This window comes from Lepidochelys olivacea, assembly GCF_965140295.1.
Source record: "Lepidochelys olivacea isolate rLepOli2 genome assembly, chromosome: 11".
NCBI lineage: Eukaryota > Metazoa > Chordata > Testudines > Cheloniidae > Lepidochelys > Lepidochelys olivacea.
Genome location: NC_140421.1, coordinates 44,491,479 through 44,515,392, shown reverse-complemented (window position 1 = coordinate 44,515,392; position 23,914 = coordinate 44,491,479). Strand labels below are relative to the sequence as shown.

At 39.6% G+C, this 23,914-nt stretch overlaps 1 protein-coding gene across 1 annotated transcript in view; it reads right to left on the bottom strand.

Annotated features, from left to right (window-relative positions):
* The window catches only part of AGPS (alkylglycerone phosphate synthase), a 132,356-nt gene that overhangs the window by 81,746 nt on the left and 26,696 nt on the right, over positions 1-23,914 (bottom strand). The window contains exons 7-10 of the mRNA XM_084643588.1: positions 21,294-21,373; positions 14,330-14,410; positions 4,860-4,985; positions 2,312-2,420 (exon numbers count right to left, since the gene is read on the bottom strand). Coding sequence (XP_084499714.1) covers positions 2,312-2,420; positions 4,860-4,985; positions 14,330-14,410; positions 21,294-21,373 — 396 coding nt within the window. The remainder of the gene's footprint in view (positions 1-2,311; positions 2,421-4,859; positions 4,986-14,329; positions 14,411-21,293; positions 21,374-23,914) is intronic.

Below are 23,914 nucleotides of genomic sequence, written 5' to 3'. Positions count from 1 at the left end.
TCTCAAACAGTTCTGAACACTGCAAGGAGGCCACACGACAGCAAGATTTCTCACCCAAAATTGTCTTTGGCGCCTTGGCAGCTGAACATGAACTACTCATGAAAACTTTCAGTCATGGTCAGCCTCTGAGGAGGCAGATGTTGCCATTTCGAGAAGATAAAATTTAAGACAAAACTTCTTATATTTCTTTGTCCTAGTGGGGAACAATCTACAGCTAGGACATATGTCCCTCACCTAAACAAATTAAGCAACTTTTATGCTTATCGGTGACAGGGATAACAGCCCTGCACATATCGTTTAAATCCAGGGGATTCTGCCATGGCAAAAAACCTACTAAAACAGTTCTTAACTAGAATTGCAGTAAAGTGAACTATAACTATACAAAGGAGAAAATCTCTTTTCTGAGCTGGCTAACTGAAGCTCAAAGGCAACAGGGAGATCCAACTCTTGCTACAGGTGGTAAGAACAAACAGAGGGAGGCCACAGCCACTCCCATTTTATGCCTTCTGCTCCACACACGAGGATGGCAGAGGCCATGCCCTACCGAATGGTACTGATGTCAAAAGTCTCTGACTTGAGTACAGTAGCCGCACACACCTGTATAGTGTGAAATATATATGTGCACAGTTACTTGAAGGAGAAGTGGCTTTTAACCTGCAGTTTCAACAAATTTAGTAATTAATTAGATTGCAAACTCTTCAGGACAGCAACTATGTGTCTCTATATATTTGTGCAGTGCCTAGCACAGTAGGGATATAATTCTGAGGGGGCCTTTTGGAGCAACTGCATGACAAATAATGAACAAACTGGAAAATGTGGAGCATGCAGTGACAAGTCTATGGTGTAAGCAGATGGCAAGTTTATCAAAATCCCACAAAAAGGTTAATAACTAGACTAAGTTTGAATGTTTTTGGAACTTCTCTCCACCCGATATGAGTAGCTTACATTCACCCTGATTAAGAGTTATAACAGACAAAGGGGATGATAGTGCACTTCTTACGACTTAAAAAGTAGTCAGTATGAACTTACATAAAGATGGAAACAGAAGTGATAGAGTTGGGGAACTTTTAGATCATGTATGGAATTTGAAGAAAGTGTGTTTTGTTCTAAGAACTTAAACCCTTCAGTTCTCAGAAATCCAAGCAGCTACAAGGAGTTCTAAAGACTATTATTTGAAACAGTCACCTCCTCTGTATAACATCTGAAAAAGATTCTCTTTCACTGTAACTTATGGCAATTTTTTTCTGTGCAAAAATTTAACAGCATTTGCAATAGGTGTTCCTCAGGAACTTTTAATTTAAAAAGCTTTTCAGAGTTTTTGGTTACCTACGGGACTAGTATGGACACCACCTCATGGAGGAAATCCTGCAGGAGTAATTAATATGTACCAACTTTACCTTATATTAGGCTGTTTAAAAGATTACTTTTTGAAAAACAAAAACAAGGAGAATAAATAAAAGGATACCGAACAGGAAAAGAATGCACTACTGGACAATTTTATTCATCTGCCGATGTGAACACTTCATTTTAAGTTAAATTTTTGAGTACAAATTTTTCTCTATGCACATGTGTAATATATTACTTACTTCCACTTATGCATGAAAATGGAAATTATTCAACACAGCAACCTGCTTGAACAAAGCCAACTAGAATGATTTAAATAATTATAAAGAGATACAAACCCAAAGGACACAACATATTAAGAACTTTTGGAAATGTATTGCATGAATTTGGCACCATGTTTCACTTAAATGTGTAAGCCAAAATTTAACAATGAACATTTGATTACTCCCAAGCAATTTTAAATATGAATAGAGTCAGTTACATCAAATTTCTTTAAAAAAAACAATACGTCCTGCATTAAGTAACATGGTAACAGCAGGTTAAAATAGAGATTTCATTACTGCATGACAAACACAAACAAGAAGATAAGCTCAGTATTGTAATGATTAACATTTTTTCAGATGTGTATCTGACAATGATTTGTAAACCTATTAGAATTTCCTAAAAGCTTGAGTTCAAAAATAAATTTATTATAGTTAGAGACACGAGGCTTGTTTTGAGCATGCTTTTTTGTGTGTTTGTGCAACACAACAATAAGGCTGTGACGAGAGCCACAAAGTGGTACCAAAATAAAGGAAGGTTCTTGCACAGTAGTACTTACTACCCATTAAGTGAAAAACAATGTTTTGAATAAATAAGATTGTTTTGAAAAACAATGTTTTAATAAATAAATCCCAAAGGCTTTCAAACCATTACAGAAACTGATGTAATCTCACAAACTGCATCTTAATATTACTTTTGTTTATACCTTCAGATCCCATAATGAAATGATGGATGTCAGGTCCTGTTGACATGCGAGGTACTTGACAGCTTTTTTCTATTATTCCTCTTGGGGTTACCATTTTTATATGAACCACCTGTTTAACACATTATATAGTGATGACTATACATTCATTCAGTATTTAACACTCAAGTAATTAACATATATTGATTAATATATTCATATTAAAATTTCCATTTACCACAAAATACAATTTAAACTTGATGTAATTATACTACAAAATTTGGAAATCCTATAAATCACCCCCTAGAAATTTTGTGACGTAACCTGCTAGCAACTAATAAATCTAATACAATTCAGTTAGCCAGTGAAAGCACAGATTCTTCTCATTTTTTGCCAAATCAAACTTTTCTCTTTTGTCCCTTGTGTATGCCACAGTAAATCTACAATTAAACATTTTGTTGGATTTCTCATGATATCCTAGCCTATATCTTCCTTTTGTTTATGTCTCATGATTGCATTGGTTAACTCTCACATATAAATACTTACTATATCACAGGAAAATAGTAGAGAGAATGAATTTTTAAATTTAGAATCCCAAAATCATTCTCCATCAGATATAGCAATTTTAACATAGTTAACTTTGGCTTACAGAGGAGAGTATCACCATAAAAAATTATTTCCAGTGGAAATGAAAAAAAAATCCACATTTATTGCAAATGCATTTTTACATAGCAGCTTGACTACAAAGCAGAAGAACTCCACTCCCTGTAAACATTTGAACACTTATTTTAAGTCTACCATGACAGCAGGAAATTGACAATCCAGATACAGTGCTAAAAATCCTCTTTAACCTCACTATATTTGTTTCTACTCTAATGTGTCCAGATTGCTTACTGTACACCTGTATTTTTTATATAAATTTTTTATTTCTTGCTATATCAGAATTAAATAATGGAGATAAATTTTTACTGTAAGAGTTTTCAAAGCCAATAAAATAGGAAATTTGAAAGCATCTTAAATTCAACAAACTGCATTGAAGCCTCAATGCAAATTTAAGACTCTTGAAATGTACGTGCGGCTCAACAATATAACCCGATGGCTTCTCCTGAGCTCTTCATAAGACCATGAAGACTGTTTCATAACATGCATATTTACATAGTAAACTGCACTTTTATTTAAGCAGTTTGTATAACACAGCAAAAACATTTAGATATTTAGATAGCTCAGAAACAGAAAATAGACTCAAAATGAAATTTATCTGAAGATTTCACTACATGCAAATAATACGTCATTATTAAATATTTGTTATGCAAAGTACCAAAAAAGTGATTAAGCCACATCAGCCAACTGGCTATTATTAAACATACCACATTCACCAATGTTTTAATGGACTACCAACCCAGCAGGTAGGTTGCAGGACCATCATCAAAAAAAGTTAAGAACTAATTGTTTACCATTTTTAAAGATAAGTACATAATTCAAATATCAAGTCAATATACATCTGCTGCTGAACTATATTTACATTTTAATGGATTAAAATGGATTTGAAAGTTATTCTTCCTCCTATGAAAGATGGTTTCACATGCCAAAGTTTAGCTTGATGCAAATTAAGGTCTAGAGATACCCAACCATTTGGCATAACCCTTCCCTGCACATGTAAGTTAAATAGAAGGACGCCTCAGTTACCAGGGCACAATCAGATGTCATATCTTGATAAAAAATCGTCTTTGTTCGGATACCCTAGATGTTTCAGTCCTGTAAGGCACTACTAGACAAAAAATTTTGGCAGCTACAGACTATGTAAGCCATCAAAATATTTAACCTCATCTTGTACAAAACGTTTTTCCACCTCCACTCTCCCTGCCCCCATGCCTACCAAAATCCCAGTTAGTTACATATTGGTCCATTGGTATGAAAGATATTCTGTTCTAAAAGTGACTTTTTTAAAAAATAGGGCAAGGACTCTGGCCAGCTGAGATTGACAGGAACATATCCTTCTTTAAAAAAAAAAAAAGACAACCCCCTCTCCCCAAGAAAGCTGTTTTTCTTTTACAACACGTAACACAGCAGCAATGACAAAGAAATTCAATGAAGCTTCAAAACGGAAGGTGACAATACTTTTTATAAAGAGTTTAGTCTGCCTAATTTTTCTCTCCCTCACACACACATACACCCGTATATATAGCAGAGAGAGAGTGGGAGATGCATAGTAGTTTTTAAATTACCCTTATATTAAGGCTGCTTCAAATTTGAAATAAGGCACTTCCCTTTAGTAAGCAATGAAGCCATAATACGATTCTGGTGTCACTACTGTAAATGTTTACTAACATTTTATTTATGAGAAAATTTACAGTAATGATGACAGAATGATATTATAGTTCCACTGTTTGCTAAAAGGGAGTGCTTTATTACAAATGTTAAGCAGCCTTAATATAAAGGTAATTTAAAAGAACTGCTATACACACACCCCACTTTCTCTGTCCCAATTAGGACTAATTTACAGAAGCCAGAACCGAACGTTCCAAATTGGAGGGGAAATACTAGATAAAAGGAAATATTTATAAAAAATTACCAGATCTTCAATGTTTCCGTAGATGTTCTTTTTCATGCCTGATGCGCGTGTGGCCACCCATCCTCCAAGGGAGCTAAATTCCATAGAATCTGGTTCATGGCCTGTACAGTAACCACTCTCACCAAGCTAAAGATAGAAAGCAATACTCCACTGGTGTAAGATAATATGTTGATTACTAAACAAAAACAGACTAATTTTTTAAAACATTTTAGATTAAAAACCTACTAACGATAGGAAGAAAAAAAATAAGTACCTTGAACCAATATTATTCAGGTACAGAGAGCCAACTCTTTTGAGATTTAAGTATAAATTTGATACAATGAAGTGGTTCTGTTTCTACTGTGCATATGCTAAGCAGCATATCATACTATGAGGCCGGTTTTCTCATCAGCCCCCCTCACCCCCACACATTTTAAAACAAAGACCGCTATTGTTTGCAAAGATGTGATTCAAATACATGTGTAGAAAGATAACTAAGTAACTTCCAACTTCACTTAAACATTTCCAATAAATAAAGCACTTAATCTTTTGTTCTTTCTATCCTAATGTGATGTGCAGTAGAGGTCTGCAGAAGTTCTGAGCAAATTGCTTGTATTTAATTCTCTCACGAAGGAATGTGTTAATGCACAGCCATCTGGTTGGGCTTCCTGTATGCAACACCAATGACAAATCTGTAATGCAGATCATGCATTCCTGTACATTAAACAGTTACTTGTTTCTCATTTTTCTATATTAGCTTGGCTCTGCCATTTGTACAACACGTGAGTGTGATTGAATCCCCTTAAAAATGCAACACCAAAGCTGTCCCCCTGAAATAATGTAAAAAGCCAAGCAATCTTGTGTTGAATGGTACAGACCCCACCAACTGCATTTACTAGACTTGAGACCATCTATTTGTGTTGACCAATTTGATAATGATCCAGTTAAATGTTTGCCATTTTCAAGTATGCTATCTAGGCAACGGACAGCAGCTATATTTGTACACACATATGTGTGCATGTGCACATGCACATGCTTGTGCACACACACTATTCTGTTTGAAAACACTTTAAAAACATTAAGGTTGCAAAGTTAACCACTCAAAAGTGGCACTCAATGCCAGAATTTATTTTGCCTGCACAACCTTAATTTGACCTCCCCCTTGTGTGTATGCTTTATTTTAGTCTTTAATTGCATGAACAAACTATTTTTTCCCCACAGGACTGCTGTCTCAATGCACAGCTGTTTGGACAGTGCTCAGTGAATGAGCAGCTATTCAATGGATGATATAGGAACTGAGGCAGAGAGAGATTAGGGTCAACTCTTAACACTAATTTTGGGTGCCCTATTTGAGACGCCAATGGCCTTATTTTTCAGAGAAATTAGCATTTTATAGCACATCATTTGTTCAGAGCACAGCTTTCAATGACTTTAGATGTGGTGCTGAGCACTCGGCACTGCAAGCCAGAACCTGTGTCAAGTTGGGAACTCCCAGAAGATGAGGAACACACTATTAGTGGTCATTAGTGAAAATTTTGGTTTAAGTGACTTGAGTACCGTCACACAGGAACTCTGTGGTGGAAGCAGAAGGCAGTTTTCCAAGGTGGCATTCAACTACCTTAACCACAGGACCATCCTCTCTCTTCCTCATATCCCCTGCCTCATTTCACTGCATACTTTCCAACTAATAAGATGAGGGTCCTTCAGACAAATAGCTTCCATCAACTGTACAACTAAATAAGGCAGAAGTCTTGGGAAAAAGTGTGATTATTCATTACGATGGCCTTTAATTACATATACGTGGAGTGGGTGGGGGAAGGGGCAAGTTAAGGTCAAAAAGCAACTTTAATTCTGGTATTTCCTAATTTTTGTTTACTTGAGTTTGCAATCTCAACGTTTTTTAATGTAGTTTATTGCATGTAGTCCAAGTTGTTTTTCAAAACCATAGTGAAAAAACAATCTATGTTTGTTCAACAAAGTTGGAACCTTTAAATCCATGAGCTCTGCCACTTGAGCCAACAGAGCAAGTAATAGCAGTAGTAGGTTGTCACCCACTAGAGGAAGGTAAGGCATGTTTTGCACTATGCTTCACAGCTATTTGTATATCCCTGTGGAATTTTTTTTAATAAATATAACAATTTTATTTTTCTGGAATTTCATGTTATTTTTCTGGAATTTTATTTGATCCAGCAAAGAGTGAGGGATGAGGGTGGGAGGGGAGAGAAGATGGTTCCTACACCCAGGGGAGAGTGGCGTGGCAGGCCCTGGGGGGGTGAGGGGATTGCAAACCAAATCCACCTCACATGATGGGGGTATGGGCAGGTCAAATCTGAGTGGTGCTGCAACCCTGCTATCTGGTCCTATTATCCCCTGAGGACAGGGATAATAGGACCAGATAGCAGGGTTGCAGCACCACACAGGTTTAACCTGCCCACACCCCCATCATGATGATGGGAAGGTGGCCAGGCCAAACTTGAGCAGTGCTGCAACTTCATGTGCCAGGTCACAACATCCGGTACGGGAAGCCAGGCCCAGCACCAAGCCACAGGAGCCACTGCTGAGGGGTGAATTTTTTTAATTAATTTTGTTTTATATTCTTCTTTTCTTTTTATTGAGTGTTGTTTTGTATTTGCTATAAAACCCAGGGCTCTAGCTATTGGCAGAGAAGCACTGAGACTCCAGAATCTTGGGTTCTATTCCAGGTTCTAAAGGGATCATAGGCTAATTGCTAAACCTTCTCTCTGACCCCCTTCAGCATGTCTTCCTCCCGATATTAGGAGGAGGGAAGGATGGTAACACCTCTCCATGCCTGGCTCCTCACCCCCCTCTTTATTTCATTCAAGTTGTTCCAATCCTCCTCCTCCTCACTGGGTGCCAGCAGGGGGTACTTTAAGCACACGGGAAAGTCTCCCTGCGCTCCGCTCCAGTGCCACATGGCTCCTGGGTACCTGGAGGTGCAATGGAAGGCACAGTCCTGCTGCGCCTATGCAGTCCTGGGATTGACCGTGCTCAGCGCGTGCTCAGCAAAAGTGGCAAAACAAACAGGTCTCTACTGAGTATGTGCAAACTGTCATTCAGCAACTCGTAACTTGGTCAAATTTGACCAACTCTGATGCAAGGAAAAACCCCTCACCAAATTTCAAGTCCCTGCTCCAAAGCAAGGAAGCTCCACAGCTTCTCAACAAAATGGTTAAGATTTTTTTTTAAATGGGCACAACAATGATTTTTTCCCTAACTTGTTCCGAGAAACAGATGAATCCTTTTTGCTGACATTTTCCAGAATAATTAAATTTCAGCCCAAACAGTTAAAAGTTTGGCAGAGTAATAAGCAACTGAGAACAGGGTCTTGTAATAGAAAGTGTTAGACAACTTAATATTTTAAGAAATCTGCCTTGCTCATTAACAGATCTGCTACAAAGCCAAAGTCATTTTAATGGATTATATAAAAATAATTTTAAAAAACCCTATAAAGTCACATCTTTCTATTCCAGCATTTGAGTTTCAATATTTTCAGTTTCAATACAGGTTTGACTTGGCACACAGGTTTTCAGCTCCATTCAGGTTTCTTCTGCCCTTATCTAGATAAGCATTGCCACATCTGTCAGCCTGTTCATTCTGGTTCTAAAGATTTTAGCTCTAAGCTAAAAATAATTAATTTAGGAATTAAGTTTGAAAAGTAGTTTCCTTTAAGAATGAAGCCATTCTAATATTCAAAAATTGTTATTCTGAAATGGCAGCTATTTAAGCCACACAACATTATGAATGCAAGTTAGCGACTTTTTTCTTTTTTTTTTTGAAGTATGACATATTCCAACTCCTCATTAATTAAAATCACAACCATGAAAATTGCATTATTAGACTCCAAAAAGGTACCTAACTTTCTCTTTTTATAGAGCCAAAAGGTAGCACTATTTCTAATACTTTTGCATAGAACTTTCAGGCAATTACGCATACAATCAAAAAGGGAAATTAAACTCAAAATTCTGACACTGTGGGTTTGGTGTACCCATTGCCACCCTTTGGGTGCACATCTGTGTATCAGACTCCTCTACCCTGATCATTTTTGAATATGCAGACCCTGTGGAAATTTTTCAAATGTGTTTAAGTTACTTAAGCATGTTAGAAAAATGTACCTCATGTCAAGCCATGGAAGACTCCAGACAAGGTTGAAAAAAAGGAGAGATGGTGCCGCACTACATTGTCCCTTCCACCCCCTCCAAGTCCAACAGCCACGAAGTGTAGATGGAAAGTGTGGATCTGTACTAAAACTCTATTTGAAGAGCTACAGTTCCCAGGTGAGTAACTTTGCTCCTTCAAATACAGATCTGCATTCTTGGGAGATTCCCATGTAGGTGTGGACTGAGCTGCAGGCAGAGCATTTCCATAAACTGGGACATTCTGAAGGCATGCCTTGGATCTAGCCAAGTATGCCATGTTTCTACCCAGGATTCTAAGCACTTGGACAAGCATTGGGAGGAAACAGCATGGCCCTCTGCCCACCATAACCATAAATAATCCAGGGGATTTATAGAATGTTTTGTCCTATTACGGCCCCTTTCAGCATCTAGCTTGCATAACCTGACTTCCCTAGCTGCCAATGCATCTTTAAGGAAGACTATTATAGATAATCTGATTCAGACAAAAGTCAGTGACCGCACTAGGGATTAATTTGGTGTCAGGTTGTACAGAACTAACGTACACTTAAAGAGGACTGTATAAGAAAGGTCAGCAAAGAAAGGATGGAGCTTGCTGGCTCTCCTAACTGAAGTTATTGTTTCAAGGAACAGTCTACAGACACAGGTGACAGAACAGTTTCCTAATGACCCAAGAGTCCCATCATTTGCCAATATCTCACCTGCTCTGCACCTCCAATCCCTCCATCTGTCCCCTTACCCCATTCCCTCTCAAGATCCTCTTTCACTCTTCTTCAGTCTCTGCTCTCGCTTCTTCCTTTCAAACTACAAGCAAGATCTAGTAGATACATCCTGAGAAAGGCCCTTGATTCCATCTTCAAGTATTGTCCCACATATCTTCTTTCATTCACTTTAAAATAATCAAACAGGCCATTTACAACTTCCAAGTTTCCCCTCCTCTAACTCAGTTTTGGATACACTCTAATCAAGCTTCTGTTCTCTCCACTCTACTGAAAATTCTCTCCAAGGTCTTCAATGATTTCTACCGAGCTAAATCTTAAGGCTTTACCCCACATTTGATCTTTTTGCTGTTTTTGATAACTGAACACTCCCTCCCTCCTAATTCTGTTGTTCTTTGGCACTATTTCTTTTACCCTCCTCTCACCACTTTCTCTTTCACCATCCATCTCCTTCTGCAGTTCCTCTTTAGGAGTCCCTCAAGGCTATCTCATCTGCTCACAAGGATTCAAGTTTCAGAGTGGTAGCTGTGTTAGTCTATCAGCAAAAACAAGTCCTTGTGGCACCTTAGAGACTAACAAATTTATTTGGGCATAAGCTTTCGTGGGCTAGAACCCACTTCATCAGATGCATGGAGTGGAAAATACAGTAGAAGGTGTCTCTCTCTCACACACACACACACACACACACACACACGAAAAGATTGGAGTTGCCTTACCAAATGGGGAGGGGGTCAGTGCTAATCAGAATACAATGAACAGTAGAATATCATGGGAGGGGGGAAAAAAATCACTTTTGTAATCATTCACACTGTTAATTGAATTTTTTTCCTGGGATGGCTCACTGGCATCTAAAGCATAACAAGAAATTATCTCCACTTTCCCCCATTCCTCTATTGCTGTTTACTCAACCAAGCCCTATAAACTGAGAGTCAAACTCCTCTCTCCCTTTCTCCCCACATATCTCAGCCATGACCACATATGCTGTTTTGCCTCCTCAAGAATCCAACCCTTTCTCTCTGGCTTGATAGGTAAGATGTTGATTGATTCTCTGGCCATCTCCTATATTGATTACTGCATCTTTTTTCCTCTCCATCCTCCTAAACCCCGATCAGTCACCCTCCAATTCATCCAAACTACAGCCAACTCTATTTTCCACTGCATGCATCCGATGAAGTGAACTGTAGCTCACGAAAGCTTATGCTCAAATAAATTTGTTAGTCTCTACGGTGCCACAAGTACTCCTTTTCTTTTTGTGGATACAGACTAACACGACTGCTACTCTGAAACCTAAAATTATATAGTCTTCACCCACTGTTCTAACACTCACCACCCCATGCTAAACTTGATTTCACCCACTGGTTCCACCTTGCACGCTGCATTACATTTGATCTTGTCTTTACTTTCCAGGACTTCACTGCAGCCTACATTTTCAGAACTTTTCACCAACTCTCAGATCTGCTACAGTAGAGATACCAGCTTTAACGCCTTTTAACGTTCATTTCCATCTCCCATCGTTTTTTCATGCTGCCCTTTTCATGTGGTTGCCATCCTACCATTTCCTAAAACTTCTGCCAAAGACTTACTTTCTGCAATGCTGAGTAGTAGTGAATAAAAACTCTGTTATTCCCTCCTCTGTGTTGCTCAGTGCTTCTTCCCCCACCCCACATCTGCCCTTCAGAGTGTAAGCTCTTGTGGGCATGGACTATTTATATATCGGGTACAATGCTGAGCACATTGTGCTTAAATTAAAAATAATCACAACCAGAACATCTTGGTTTTAGCGGTCTCCCCCTTTAGTATTTTCTGTTATTAACTTAATCACTGATATTTTAATAAGCATTTTTATTAAACAACTTGATTGCAAGTTTAACACATTGCCTAATTCTGTATTCCTTCATACCCTTGAAATCATAGTGAAGTCCCTAACATATATTTAATGTGCCCAAATATATTTAATGTGCTAAAACCTTACCACGAATACAAATTTATATTCAGCACTGACCAGATTGTCAGCCAGAGCCTTATATTACTGTGAGGAAAACTTCCATTGAAAGGTCAATTCAAAATTCCATTTCCTAGTCAAGAAGCAGCTCTGAAGGAAAAACTGCAAGAATTTTAAGTTTAATGTACTATTTCAATTTGGCAGCTGCAGCAGGAGAGGGATTATGATGCCATATTCTAGAAGGAGGAAAAATTGTATGGCATTTAAAGGATGGAATAGTTGGTGAAATATCAGAAGTTACTAGCCTAGAAAAATGTCATTTAAATTAAGGGAATATGCTCTGTGCATTTTAATTCTACCCTTTAAAAAAAACCCAGAGATTTGAAAAGGTTAAAATATTACATCAAGTGATAAAAGAGGATATAAAATAAGAGGCATGAAAGGCCAACTCTCTCACCAGCAACAGTTCTGTTGGTAAAGTCTGACACACATCTCTTTGGTAAAAGCTATAGTACCCTTTACCCCTTAATAAAAAGATGCTCTTCAATTAAATTATTAAATTCCTTTATCAGAAGTCTTATTGCTTCAGAATCTTTTCTTACAGGTGTACTGAAGAATGCATTTATGCCTTAAAAGGGTGGGTTTCTTAAGTCAGCAATTAGTCCATTCCATGGCATACCTGTAGTTCATTGCTCTCTTCCATGTTAGGAAGGTTCGGCAGCTAGCTTTGGACTCCCACTTGCTTTATCATTGGAAGTCAGAGTACCCCCAGAAGGTGTTAAGCAAACATCTACCACCAGCTGTACATAGTTGAACACAGAGCTTGAAGGGTGCTGCGGCTTCTCAGAAAACATTGCTACAGTTACATCTTTATTAAGATTAAGACCAACCTTCTGTTTAAACAGACTCTTAAATGCTCTAAAATCCACATGATTACTTGGATTGCCTTGAAATATGGTGTGCCTCGTGGGAGAATGGGGCTTGACGACTGAGCAAATTTTGGAGCCATTTAACCTCCAGGTTCCCAAGATACAGCTGCCCCCCCCCCCAAAAAAAAACAAAAAAAACCACACACCGCCCTAGTTTTAAGTTGATACATTTTGGCAACTTTTTTCATGTATAGATAGAGATGAAGCCAGGACTGAGATTATTGCACCAGGGCAATATTGGAACATTATTTTTTGAAAAGAAAATAAATTACACCCGCAAATCCTCAGGGAGAGGGGTGGGTGATATGGTCGGGGGGCGCATCCGGTGATGGGCAGGACACCAGGAAGGGGGACATGGGGGTCTGTGTGATAGGGGTACAGGGAAGGACAGGGGCCACTGTAAACCCCACATTCTCCCCTCTGGTGTGTGCCACAATATGGGAGCCTTCTGAGCCCTTCTCCCTGTGTGCACACACCAGAATCTCAGTGACCCCTGCCCATCTATTGGAGCCTGACCAGGTGTGGGCTAGGGCAGGGACTGCCTTTCAGCGGGTCCAAGATTCTCTTCCTACCCTTCCACTGTGATCTGGGAGCTGTGGATCCCTGCCCGTGGGGGTGCCTGAATCCCTCCCCATACCCGTCTCATGTGAGCAGAGATCTGTGGGCCTTATCTAGGGAGATCAGAACCCCACTTCCTGTGTGTACCAGGATCCAGATGGCCCCAGCCCATCTATTAGGGTCTACTGATCTACTTGAGATATAGTGAAGAAAAGCTGTATGTAAGAACTAGGTATTATCGCTACTTGTCCAAAGGAGCATCTGAACTGAGAGAAATGAGTTAACTTATAAAGCGAGGCCAAAACTCCACCCAGGAACAATATTACAATCTACCCCTGGAAAGAGTTCTCCACTTGCCCTATGACTACTTCAGAATCATTTCCAGACATTAGAATGAGGAAAACTTCTCTCCATTACAAGAGAGTGCAAAGACAACTAATTCCCAGACCCAGGATTAGTTTACTGGGATTAGTTAACTAATTCCCAGACCCAGGATTAGTTTACTGGGATTAGTTAACTAATTCCCAGACCCAGGATTAGTTTAGATTTAATCTCACCTTAAATTTGACAGCACATATCAGTAGCTTAAAGTTAAACATTCTTACAAGAACACTTAATTAGTAAGATCACCATTAAAAAGCCAAGAAGGGTAGAGTTTAGGTTAACTTTACAAGAAACTCAAATATCTGAAAATGTGTTTATCTTAACTATGTATTTCCAAACTACCTTAATTTTCTCCCTCAGAATCACCAAATCTCCCATCTACCTGGCTGGATATCAGAAATGTGTAATGCAGATTTATATATTTAGTTTCATACTTATATGTATTTGATACTAAGTGTGATGCTTTGCAACCACACTTTCGCTCAAATGGAAGCACATATTGCATGCTAAAAATTGACAGCTCACTTTTGGGATATTTCACATGGGATTTGCATCTAAGGTTAGCAAGGATTTTTCCAATTAAAATTTAACAAATATCCAGGGTTAGACACAGTCCATAACTTCAGATATAATTCTTACAAATTTGGTAAGCATAAATGGTAAGCAAAAGTGGGCATGAAAATTTGTGTAAGGATTAGAATACAATTCAATGACTTAGATCAGACACCTAAAACAACTTTAATTAGGTAGGAATAATCAACCTGAAACAAGAAATATTGCAAATTTAATAAGAAATTGAGAATACCTGTCTTTCCAAATCTTGTCCAATAATGCCAGCCTCTATATGAGCAGTTAAGTTCTTCTCATCTATCCAGAGAATTCGATTCTGTTGGTAAAAAAAAATAAATAAATAAAAAAAATCAGATGTTAGACCACTACAGTTCTGGAATTTACTTATAAGTGACCGTGCTTCACAAAGGATGTTTATACATTAGCAAACTTGTAAGTTGTAATTTCCCAACAGTGTAGCTCCACCTATGGTGGCAGCAGCAGAAGCTGAGCAGACAAGACTCAGGCATTTTTACCTTCATGTCATGTAGTCTTGTCTACAATACTGTTTTCATGGTTGCTACTGTAAATGAAGATGCATCAGCGGTAAATTATGGCTGAAAAGTTTGCTTGTGTAGGCACAGCAATGTGAAGCAGAAAAACCAGAGAGAATGAGGTGTCACAAAATTCTGGAGGAAGAGGAGTGTCCAGGAGTTTCATATCTGGCATACAAGGATTTAATTATCTTGAACGATCTAAATTTCAGCACCTAAGAATAAAAAAAATTCTGGTGCAGCCCAGGATTAAAAAGCTAATTCAATTTGGAAGCTCAAATTTCATTCCTTCATGCCCCTGCCCTCTTGTATTTTACATCAAGACGACAAAACTATTTGTGAGGTATTTAACAAGGTAAGTTCAAGCCTAGCTCAGTTTAACTTAAATTTAAATATTTAAATCACTGAGCACTATAGTTACTACTTCAACTGGTGGACCATGCTCTACATTCACTCCAGAATGCACAAATGAACGTGAGAAGAAGAGAGAATGCCTCAGTACAAATTCATTAAACTCTAAACTAGCTAGTCTGACAAAAGAAAGGATTGGGAAAAAATAACCAGAGGTAAGAATCAGAAGTCTAGGCCAAGCCAGAAGAGTTGGTGGAGAAAAAACTGGATCAGCAAATTCAGTCAGACAGCCCCCCTTACAGGAGGAATGGTATCACAAGAGCTTTGCCCCTCCTCCCCCCCCGACCCTTCACCTAACAATACGAAATGTAAGCCCATTGTCCAGGATGGCAGAGAAAAACATATGAGGAGTAACATCATGAAGATGATTTGAAGACACAGAAAACGGTAATTTTTTTTAATCATTTGCTTCAAGATGTCAAATATACCGGTCTCTAGTACATTACAATACATGTAGATGACTTAATAGTTCAATAAAAATGAAAATAAAAATCTAAGTAGTAATTGTACTAAGTGTGTGTCTGTTGATCACCTGAATGAAATTAGATTGTTTCTGTAACTGAATATTTTAAGGATAGTAACATTGCATCTTTGCCATACACACAGGGAATATCTACCAGACTCTGTACCACACAGTGTCAATGTGTCATGGCCCGAAGCTTTATTATTTTTTTTTAATTTTTTTAGTTTTATGTAAAAATTAGTTCTGATGACCAAAAAATCAGATGTGGCCCAGAGGTTAAATCTATAGGCTTTCTTGGAGGTGTGGGGATCTCAGCACTGCTGAGCCCCAGGAATCCTCTGAAAACCAGTCCCTTTTTGAGCCAGCAAACCTTTGTAACAGAGGTAAAGGGGGCTGAACTGCCCCAGCCACCTCAAGCTCCTTCCACGAAACCCCACTTTCTACTGAAGTCAAACTCTAAGGAAAAGGGAAAGGTGATCAGACAGTGTGAATATGCAGAGAACACTCTTGAAGAACCAGTTGCTTACCATAGTAACTTTTCTCTCCCCAAGCTGGCTCTATGTATTCACACTTGTGGAAGTCTAGAGAGAATGACAGGCCTTAAGAAAGGTGGGCTGAGGAGTTCTCATTAAACAAGGACTGGGGAACTGCTCTCTCAAAAAAAGCATCAGATCCACCCAACTGTGTTGATTTGCAGCTTTCTATGGTAGAAACATTACTGAGGCAGGTCTTCAACATTGCTTTAGCTTTAAGACCATGAGGTACTTTGGCACTACAAGAAATTGCCATTTTTTAGACAGATACCCAAAGGCTACAAATATCTTGCTGACTTCTTGATTTCCTAAGTGCTTTGGTTTTATCCAGATAACTCAAAGCCTTTTTGACGTCTTCAATAAGGAACGTGGCACCCCAGGCCAGTAAGTTTTCTTCCAAAATCTGTGATTGTGAACACAGGGTTCGATTCACATGGGTCTCTCACCACTTTGAGAAAGACATTAAGCATGACAGGATAAGGACACAGTACTGCACCAGAATGTAGTTGCCCTGTATGTGGCTTTGGAACCTTCGAAGGGCTTCACCACTCTTATCTGCAAGAGGTTGATGCTGATTCCTTTCTATGCAGTTCTATGTGACCTGCACTATTCGCTATTTCAGATATGCTCCCCACCTCATCAGGCTGCCTGAGTATGTCGGTCTGGAAGAGCTATAGGAAGACCCTTGTGGACATTCTCTGGGATCATCCACCATCCAAGGGAGTCCAGGACCTGGTTTGGGATCAGCATCTATCTTGCATACATTCCTGTTGTGGTTCCTCACCATGAGGAGAGCCTTCTGGAGACGCTTGATATGGGATTTTGCCAGGGGGTCATTTCTATATATTAAACTAGGAAGCCCAGTGGCTGGAGATACTAAGCTGTGGATAGCTGTGTATTCCTTAACAGATATCAGGTTCTGGATTTTCTCTCATCTGTCCAGTGATGGGTAAACTTTGGCCACATATGCCTATATCCATCCCAGCTGAGCTATCTCTGTGGAAGGGATCAATGAGCTTTTCTTGGTGTTTATCACAAAGCAATGCAGTTGAAGCAGCTCCACTATCCATGTTGTGGCACTGTATGCTGCTTCTTTGGTGGGAGCTCTGTTCAAAATGTCATCCAGGAAAAGACTGAGGAGAGTGCTCAGAGATGCGAGTCTGGTCCTGACCAGACGAAAGGCCGAATGGCAGTATTTTATACAGGTAGTGGGCCATCCAATACGCAAATCTTCACGGACATTGGTGACATGGATGTATGAGGATATGTAGATCTGCTATGTCCACTGAGGCAAGGAATCACCTTGGATGGGGTGCTACTTGTTGAGGCTAGGATCTCCATGCTGAATCTGATCATTTTCATCCATTTGTTCAGTCATTAGACATTTAGGAGGGCTCTGACTCCTCCATCCCCGTGTATGTTTCTAGATGATGAATATGGAGTACAGCCCTAAAAACCTTTCTTCTGAGGATATCTATTCTGTTGCTCCTGTGTTTGCAAGTTGTGAGATCTTGTTTAGCACTAGTTTGCATTTGGTAGGGTTGCTTGAAATAGGTGATTGGATAAGGTGAGGTTCTTTACATATGCAGCTTAGTTAACTGATCCGAGGAGCTTAAGTTAATTGAATCATTCAGTGCCTCAGAAAACAGATCTTTATGCATGTTATATCATTGTTCCTCTACAGTGGTACTCTTTGAAACAAACAGTGTTTAAGTTCTCTTTAAATGGTGTTTATTGCAATGTGTCCTTACCAGGATAACAGGCACCTATTACATGTTCAGAGTAGGGCTGTCAAGCCATTAAAAAAATTAATCACAATTAATTGCACTGTTAAACAATAGAATACCATTTAAATATTTTTGGATGTTTTCTACATTTTCAAATATATGGATTTCAATTACAACACAGAATACTAAGTATACAGTGCTCACTTTATATTTTTGATTACAAGTATTTGCACTGTAAAAAAACAGTATTTTTCAATTCACCTCATGCCAGTACTGTAGTGCAATCTCTTTATTATGAAAGATAATCTCACAAACGTAGAATTATGTACAAAAAATAACTGCATTCAAAAATAAAACAATGTAAAACTTTAGAGCCTACAAGTCCACTCAGTTCTACTTCTTGTTCAGACACTCATTCAGACAAACAAGTTTGTTTACATTACATTACAGGAGATAATGCTGCCCGCTTGTTATTTACAAGGTCACCTGAAAGTGAGAACGGACGGTCACATGGCACTGTTGTAGCTGGCATTACAAGGTATTTACGTGCCAGATGCATTAAAGATTCATATGTCCCTTCGTCTTCAGCCACCATTCCAGAGGACATGCATCCATGCTGATGACTGGTTCTGCTCGATAACTATCCAAAGCAGTGCAGACTGACGCATGTTCACTTTCATCATCTGAGTCACATGCCACCAGCAGAAGGTTGATTTTCTTTTTTGATGGTTCGGGTTCTGTAGTTTCCACATCGGAGTGTTGCTCTTTTAAGACTTCTGAAAGCATGCTCCACACCTCATCCCTCTCAGATTTTGAAAGGCACTTCAGATTCTTAAACCTTGGGTTGAATGCTGTTGCTATCTTTAGAAATCTCACATTGGTACCTTCTTTGTGTTTTGTCAAATCTGCAGTGAAAGTGGTCTTAAAATGAACAACATGTGCTGGATCATCATCCGAGACTGCTATAAAATGAATATATGGCAGAATGCAGGTAAAACAGAGCAGAAAACATACTATTTGCCCCTAGGGAGTTCAGTCAAAATGTAATTAACACATTTTTTTTTAACAAGCGTCATCAACATGGAATCATGTCCTCCAGAATGGTCGCCAAAGCATAAAGGGGCATATGAATGTTTAGCATATCTGGCATGTAAATACCTTGCAATGCCAGCTACAAAAATGCCATGCAAACACCTGTTCTCACTTTCAGGTGACATTGTAAATAAGAAGCCGGCAGCATTATCTCCTGTAAATGTAAATAAACTTGTTTGTCTTACCAATTGGCTGAATAAGAAGTAGGACTGAGTGGACTTGTAGGTTCTAAAGGTTTACATTGTTTTGTTTTTGAGTGCAGTTATGTAACAAAAAAAAATCTACATTTGTCAGTTGCACTTACACAATAAAGAGATTTCATTATGGTACATGTACGAGGTGAATTGAAAAATATTATTCCTTTTGTTTATCGTTTTATAGTGCAAATATTTGTAATAAAAATAAAGTGAGCACTGTACACTTTGTATTCTGTGTTGTAATTTAAATCAATATATTTAAAAATGTAGAAAACCATCCAAATAGTTAAATTTCAATTGGTATTCTACTGTTTAACAGTGCAATTAATAGTGATTAATGTTTTTAACCGTGATTAATTTTTGAGTTAATCGCGAGTTAACTGCGATTAATCGACAGCCCTAGTTCAGAGGGATGTCCAGTTTGTAGTTCAGACAACAATATTTTTCACCTTACTCTCCTGTTTCACTAATGATATCCGAGGTCCATATCAGATTTTCTATATTTTAAACAGATATGTTAACTAATCAAGTCACAGTAAATTCATTTACAACCTGTAGTTCTCATTTACTGTTAATGCAACTGGATGACTGAGAAGAGCATCATAGCACAATTATTGACTTAAAGTTGCTTTTTTTCCTTGACCAGAGGTTCCCAAACTGTGGGCCACAGATCACTTCTGGTCCGCGTACGTGAGCACTGCTGTCTCTGCTCCTCAATTCCACTCCATTCAGGATGCCTGTGAAAGCAAGGAGCAGCTGCCACTAGGAGCAGCTCTTTTAAAAGAGAAATTCTCTCAGCCAGGTTGAAAGAGAAAGCTGCAAGCTTCCCTGCCATCCGAAGTGTCATAGAAAAGGAGTCAAAACCCAGTCTTTGCTCCCAGGCCAATGAAGTGCTCTGAGGAGTGATGGAGAATGGAGAAGCAAGCCAACACAGCTTTGCAAAATGTTACAGAATACAATACTAGATTAAAAATAGGATGTCTTTTCTGAAAGGTAGCATTTGATTATTGAACATCCACAAAACTGTTTTTACAAGTGTACAATCCCTCCTACCAATGGAAAAGTAGTAAATACAGAAAACAAAGTTTCAATAGCACTAAGCATGTGACAAACTTGAAGTCTCCTTGTAATTCTGCAACATAGCATATAATACATACACTCACTGATTTAAAGGGACACTGTCAACTTGAAATCTAGTCAATTTAAAGATAGTTTAGTTCAAAGTACTACCACGGACCATGCCTGAGTCCTCCCCTGCCAACCTGTGTTTTGTAAATGTTACTGTGCAAAAAACACTGCAGTGAAACTGACTCTACGCAAAGTGCACTCAAATGCAAGTAGTAAACAATGAATATCTCCCTCTAATATTTCACTTACAATAATCTTGGTTTCAGAGTAACAGCTGTGTTAGTCTGTATTCGCAAAAAGAAAAGGAGTACTTGTGGCACCTTAGAGACTAACCAATTTATTTGAGCATAAGCTTTCGTGAGCTACAGCTCACTTCATTGGATGCATAAAAGTGGAAAATGCAGTGAGGATATTTTTATACACACAGACCATGAAAAAATGGGTGTTTATCACTTCAAAAGGTTTTCTCTCCCCTCACCCCACTCTCCTGCTGGTAATAGCTTATCTAAAGTGATCACTCTCCTTACAATGTGTATGATAATCAAGGTGGGCCATTTCCCAATAATCTTGGGTGTTGTTACTGCAGCAAGCAAAAACTGTTGTCCCTTTAAGACCCCTGTAACTATGCTAAGAGTCTTAACACTATTTTTTTTGGCATTTGTCTATTTGTAACAAATTTATGTATACTGCTATTTTAAACAGTAACCTGCACATTCACATGTCATTAGCAAGAATACAAGAGGCATTCAATAGAAAAGAAAATGTACTGCTATTTTGTTAGGTTCCTTCACAATGGTCATCATGAAGTATACACTAACAAACACCAGCAACAGAACAATACTGGACCTCTCTCTCTGAACAGGGTGTGCTTCCAATGACCAGTAGTCTACGTCTATGATACAGCTTTTTAAAGTTGCATTCCACTTGCTTTTGGATATATAATAAAATATTGAAGCTATTTAAAAAAAATTGTGGGCAAACTTCTTTTCCCCCTTTTTCACTCTTGCAGCATCAGGTAACGACCAAATACTACAGCAATTTGTTAACTTTTAAAACATTCAGTACACTTAAACGTTGCATCCTCTGAGGTTTCCCCTAAAATTTGTATTACATACCATTTGTGACGTATCCAATGAAACAATAGTTCTTCTCTCATCTGCAGGACATTCAAGAGCACTAGAAACACTTGTTCCTCCTGCAAATGTTGGAGATATCAACTTAGATTGAAATAGTTTCCCTTGATCTTTGTTATCCACATTTAACTAAGACATACATTTTAGGTATGAGGTATGTGTCACTTTAAAAAGTTGCGTAACACTAACTGTTTCTGTGAGAGTGCATTACATTTGCACATTCACATTTGCGGGATGTTCCCCTGGCGTTTCAGAATTTCTTGAAAGTTCACAAAAGGAGTACCTGTTCAATTGCATAAATTTCACTTTGTCATGCCAAACATTCAGAGCACAGGCTAAAGGAGGCCATCAATTTCCCCAACCATTTCATTCCCTTCTTTTAAACCCCAGAATAGAAGTTTAAAGAGGGAAAAGGTGGGTGTGGTGCAAATATAGAGAAGCACCACCCTCAAAGAACCACAGTTACTGGTAAGTAAGCTTTCTTCCTTCAAGTGGCCTCTACATGTTCCCCCTCATGAGAGTCTTACTAGTAGTACAATGCCCCAGGAAAGTGGGCTGAGGAGTTTAGTTAAACAAGAATAGCAAAGCTGTCATCCTAAAGCAAGCATCAAATCTAGATGCCTAGTTGAGAGAGCAGAACTGCATGAGTGTGTGAATAAAACCAAAGGTCACACCTCTTTTGACCAAGATATCAATCTAAAGCACTTTTGTCATATACTGCATAGCAGCCAGCTCAAGACCTCAGACTTCTCAAAGGCTAGAGAGAGCACATAAGAACCTAGAGATGAGTATATGAAATACCTGTTGCGGAATCCGACCAGAGGTGGGGTAAAAGACAGGTTCTACAAATGGATGTAGCAAAGGAAGTTGAATCTGAAATTAAACCCTTTTGGAAGAGGCAGATATCTCAGCTACCCTTTTAATGGTTCTCTGATCCTCACGAAGTTGAGGAAGGTCTCTATTAATATGGCTACATTATTCACAGATTAAGTGAGGATAAGAAAAACGAGTCTGAATCAAGTTACTCCAGGGAATTGAGAGCAAGCTCTTCATGTAATGTTCACTCTTGGTAGGTGAAGTTGCCTTGTTCCTTGAGCTGTCCAGGTAAACCTGGAAGACCAAGCCAGTCAGCACATAGGCCAACCCAAATAGCACCAAAAAAAAAATTTTCAAATCAAGAGACTCTGGAATATCCTCTGATCAGGGGTTCTCAAAGTAGGGCCGCCATTTGTTCAGGAAACCCCCCCGGTGGGCCGGGCCAGTTTGTTTACCTGCTGAGTCTGCAGGTTCGGCCTATCACGGCTCCCACTGGCCACGGTTCACCGCTCCAGGCCAATGGGGGCTGTGGGAAGCGGCGTAGGCCGAGGGATGTGCTGGCCGCCCTTCCTGCAGCCCCCATTGGCCTGGAGCAGCGAACCGCGGCCAGTAGGAGCGGCGATCGGCCGAACCTGCGGATGCGGCAGGTAAACAAACCGGCCCGGCCTGCCATGGGCTTTCCCTGAACAAGCGGTGGCCCTAGTTTGAGAACCACTGCTCTAGATCAGGGGTGGCTAACCTGTGGCTCCGGAGCCACATGCGGCTCTTCAGAAGTTAATAGGCGGCTCCTTGTCTAGACACTGGCTCCAGGGCTGGAGCTACAGGTGCCAACTTTCCAACATGCCAGGGGGTGCTCACTGCTCAACCCCTGGCTCTGCCACAGGCCCTGCCCCCACTCCACCCCTCCCAAGCCTGCTGTGCCCTCGCTCCTCCCCACCCCCAGAGCCTCTTGCACACCACGAAACAGCTGATCAGGAGGTGCGGGGAGGGAAGGGGAGGTACTGATCCACAGGGCTGCCAATGGGTGGGAGGCTCTGGGAGCTGGCGGGGGGGGGGGGGGGGAAGAGGTACTGCTGGCCCTTTGGAAATGTACACTGGTAAATTCTGGCTCCTTCTCAGGCTGGCCACTCCTGCTCTAGATCTATATATGGATCTCCACTAGATCATTCTGGCACAGAATGAGTCCTATGTTGAAAGACACAGGCTCACTGACAGTTGTCACCTACATGGTCACCAAAGAAGGGTGAAGTCTGATTGAATCCTCGAGTTCTGCAATAATTAAAGAGAGTCACCATTGGAATTAAGAGAGACAGAAAAGGGGCTTCCAATCTGCCTACTGCACTCCCTGGATATGGGATAACTTTTCTCTTTTGTAATGGCACAGAATGCTCCAAGGCAGAGATTCTCTCCTAGCCCCATTTTCTTACCCTGATATGCTTAAGGGCAAAGAAGAGCACAACTGAGATCTCCAAAAACGTCAAGCCCAACCAAGACCCTGTTTCTCGGTTCTGTTTGGCATGAATAGAAGCAAGCTCAGCTAGAGGCTTCCACAGAGCTGAAAGACTTCAGAAATTGGGAGTCCGTACAAACACACTGACTCCCTTGAGGACAGAGGCACTTTTGAAGTCTCCAGCACTGAAAAACCTAGGCACCAGACAGATGATGATGGAAGTGGTTTCCTCAATGCCAGAACTGCCCTCCGGATACTGCCACTGCTCTGACTTGGAGCTTACAAAAGGTGTCAGTTCCAGAACTGGAAAGTCTTCTGTTTCCCCACACAGGACCTG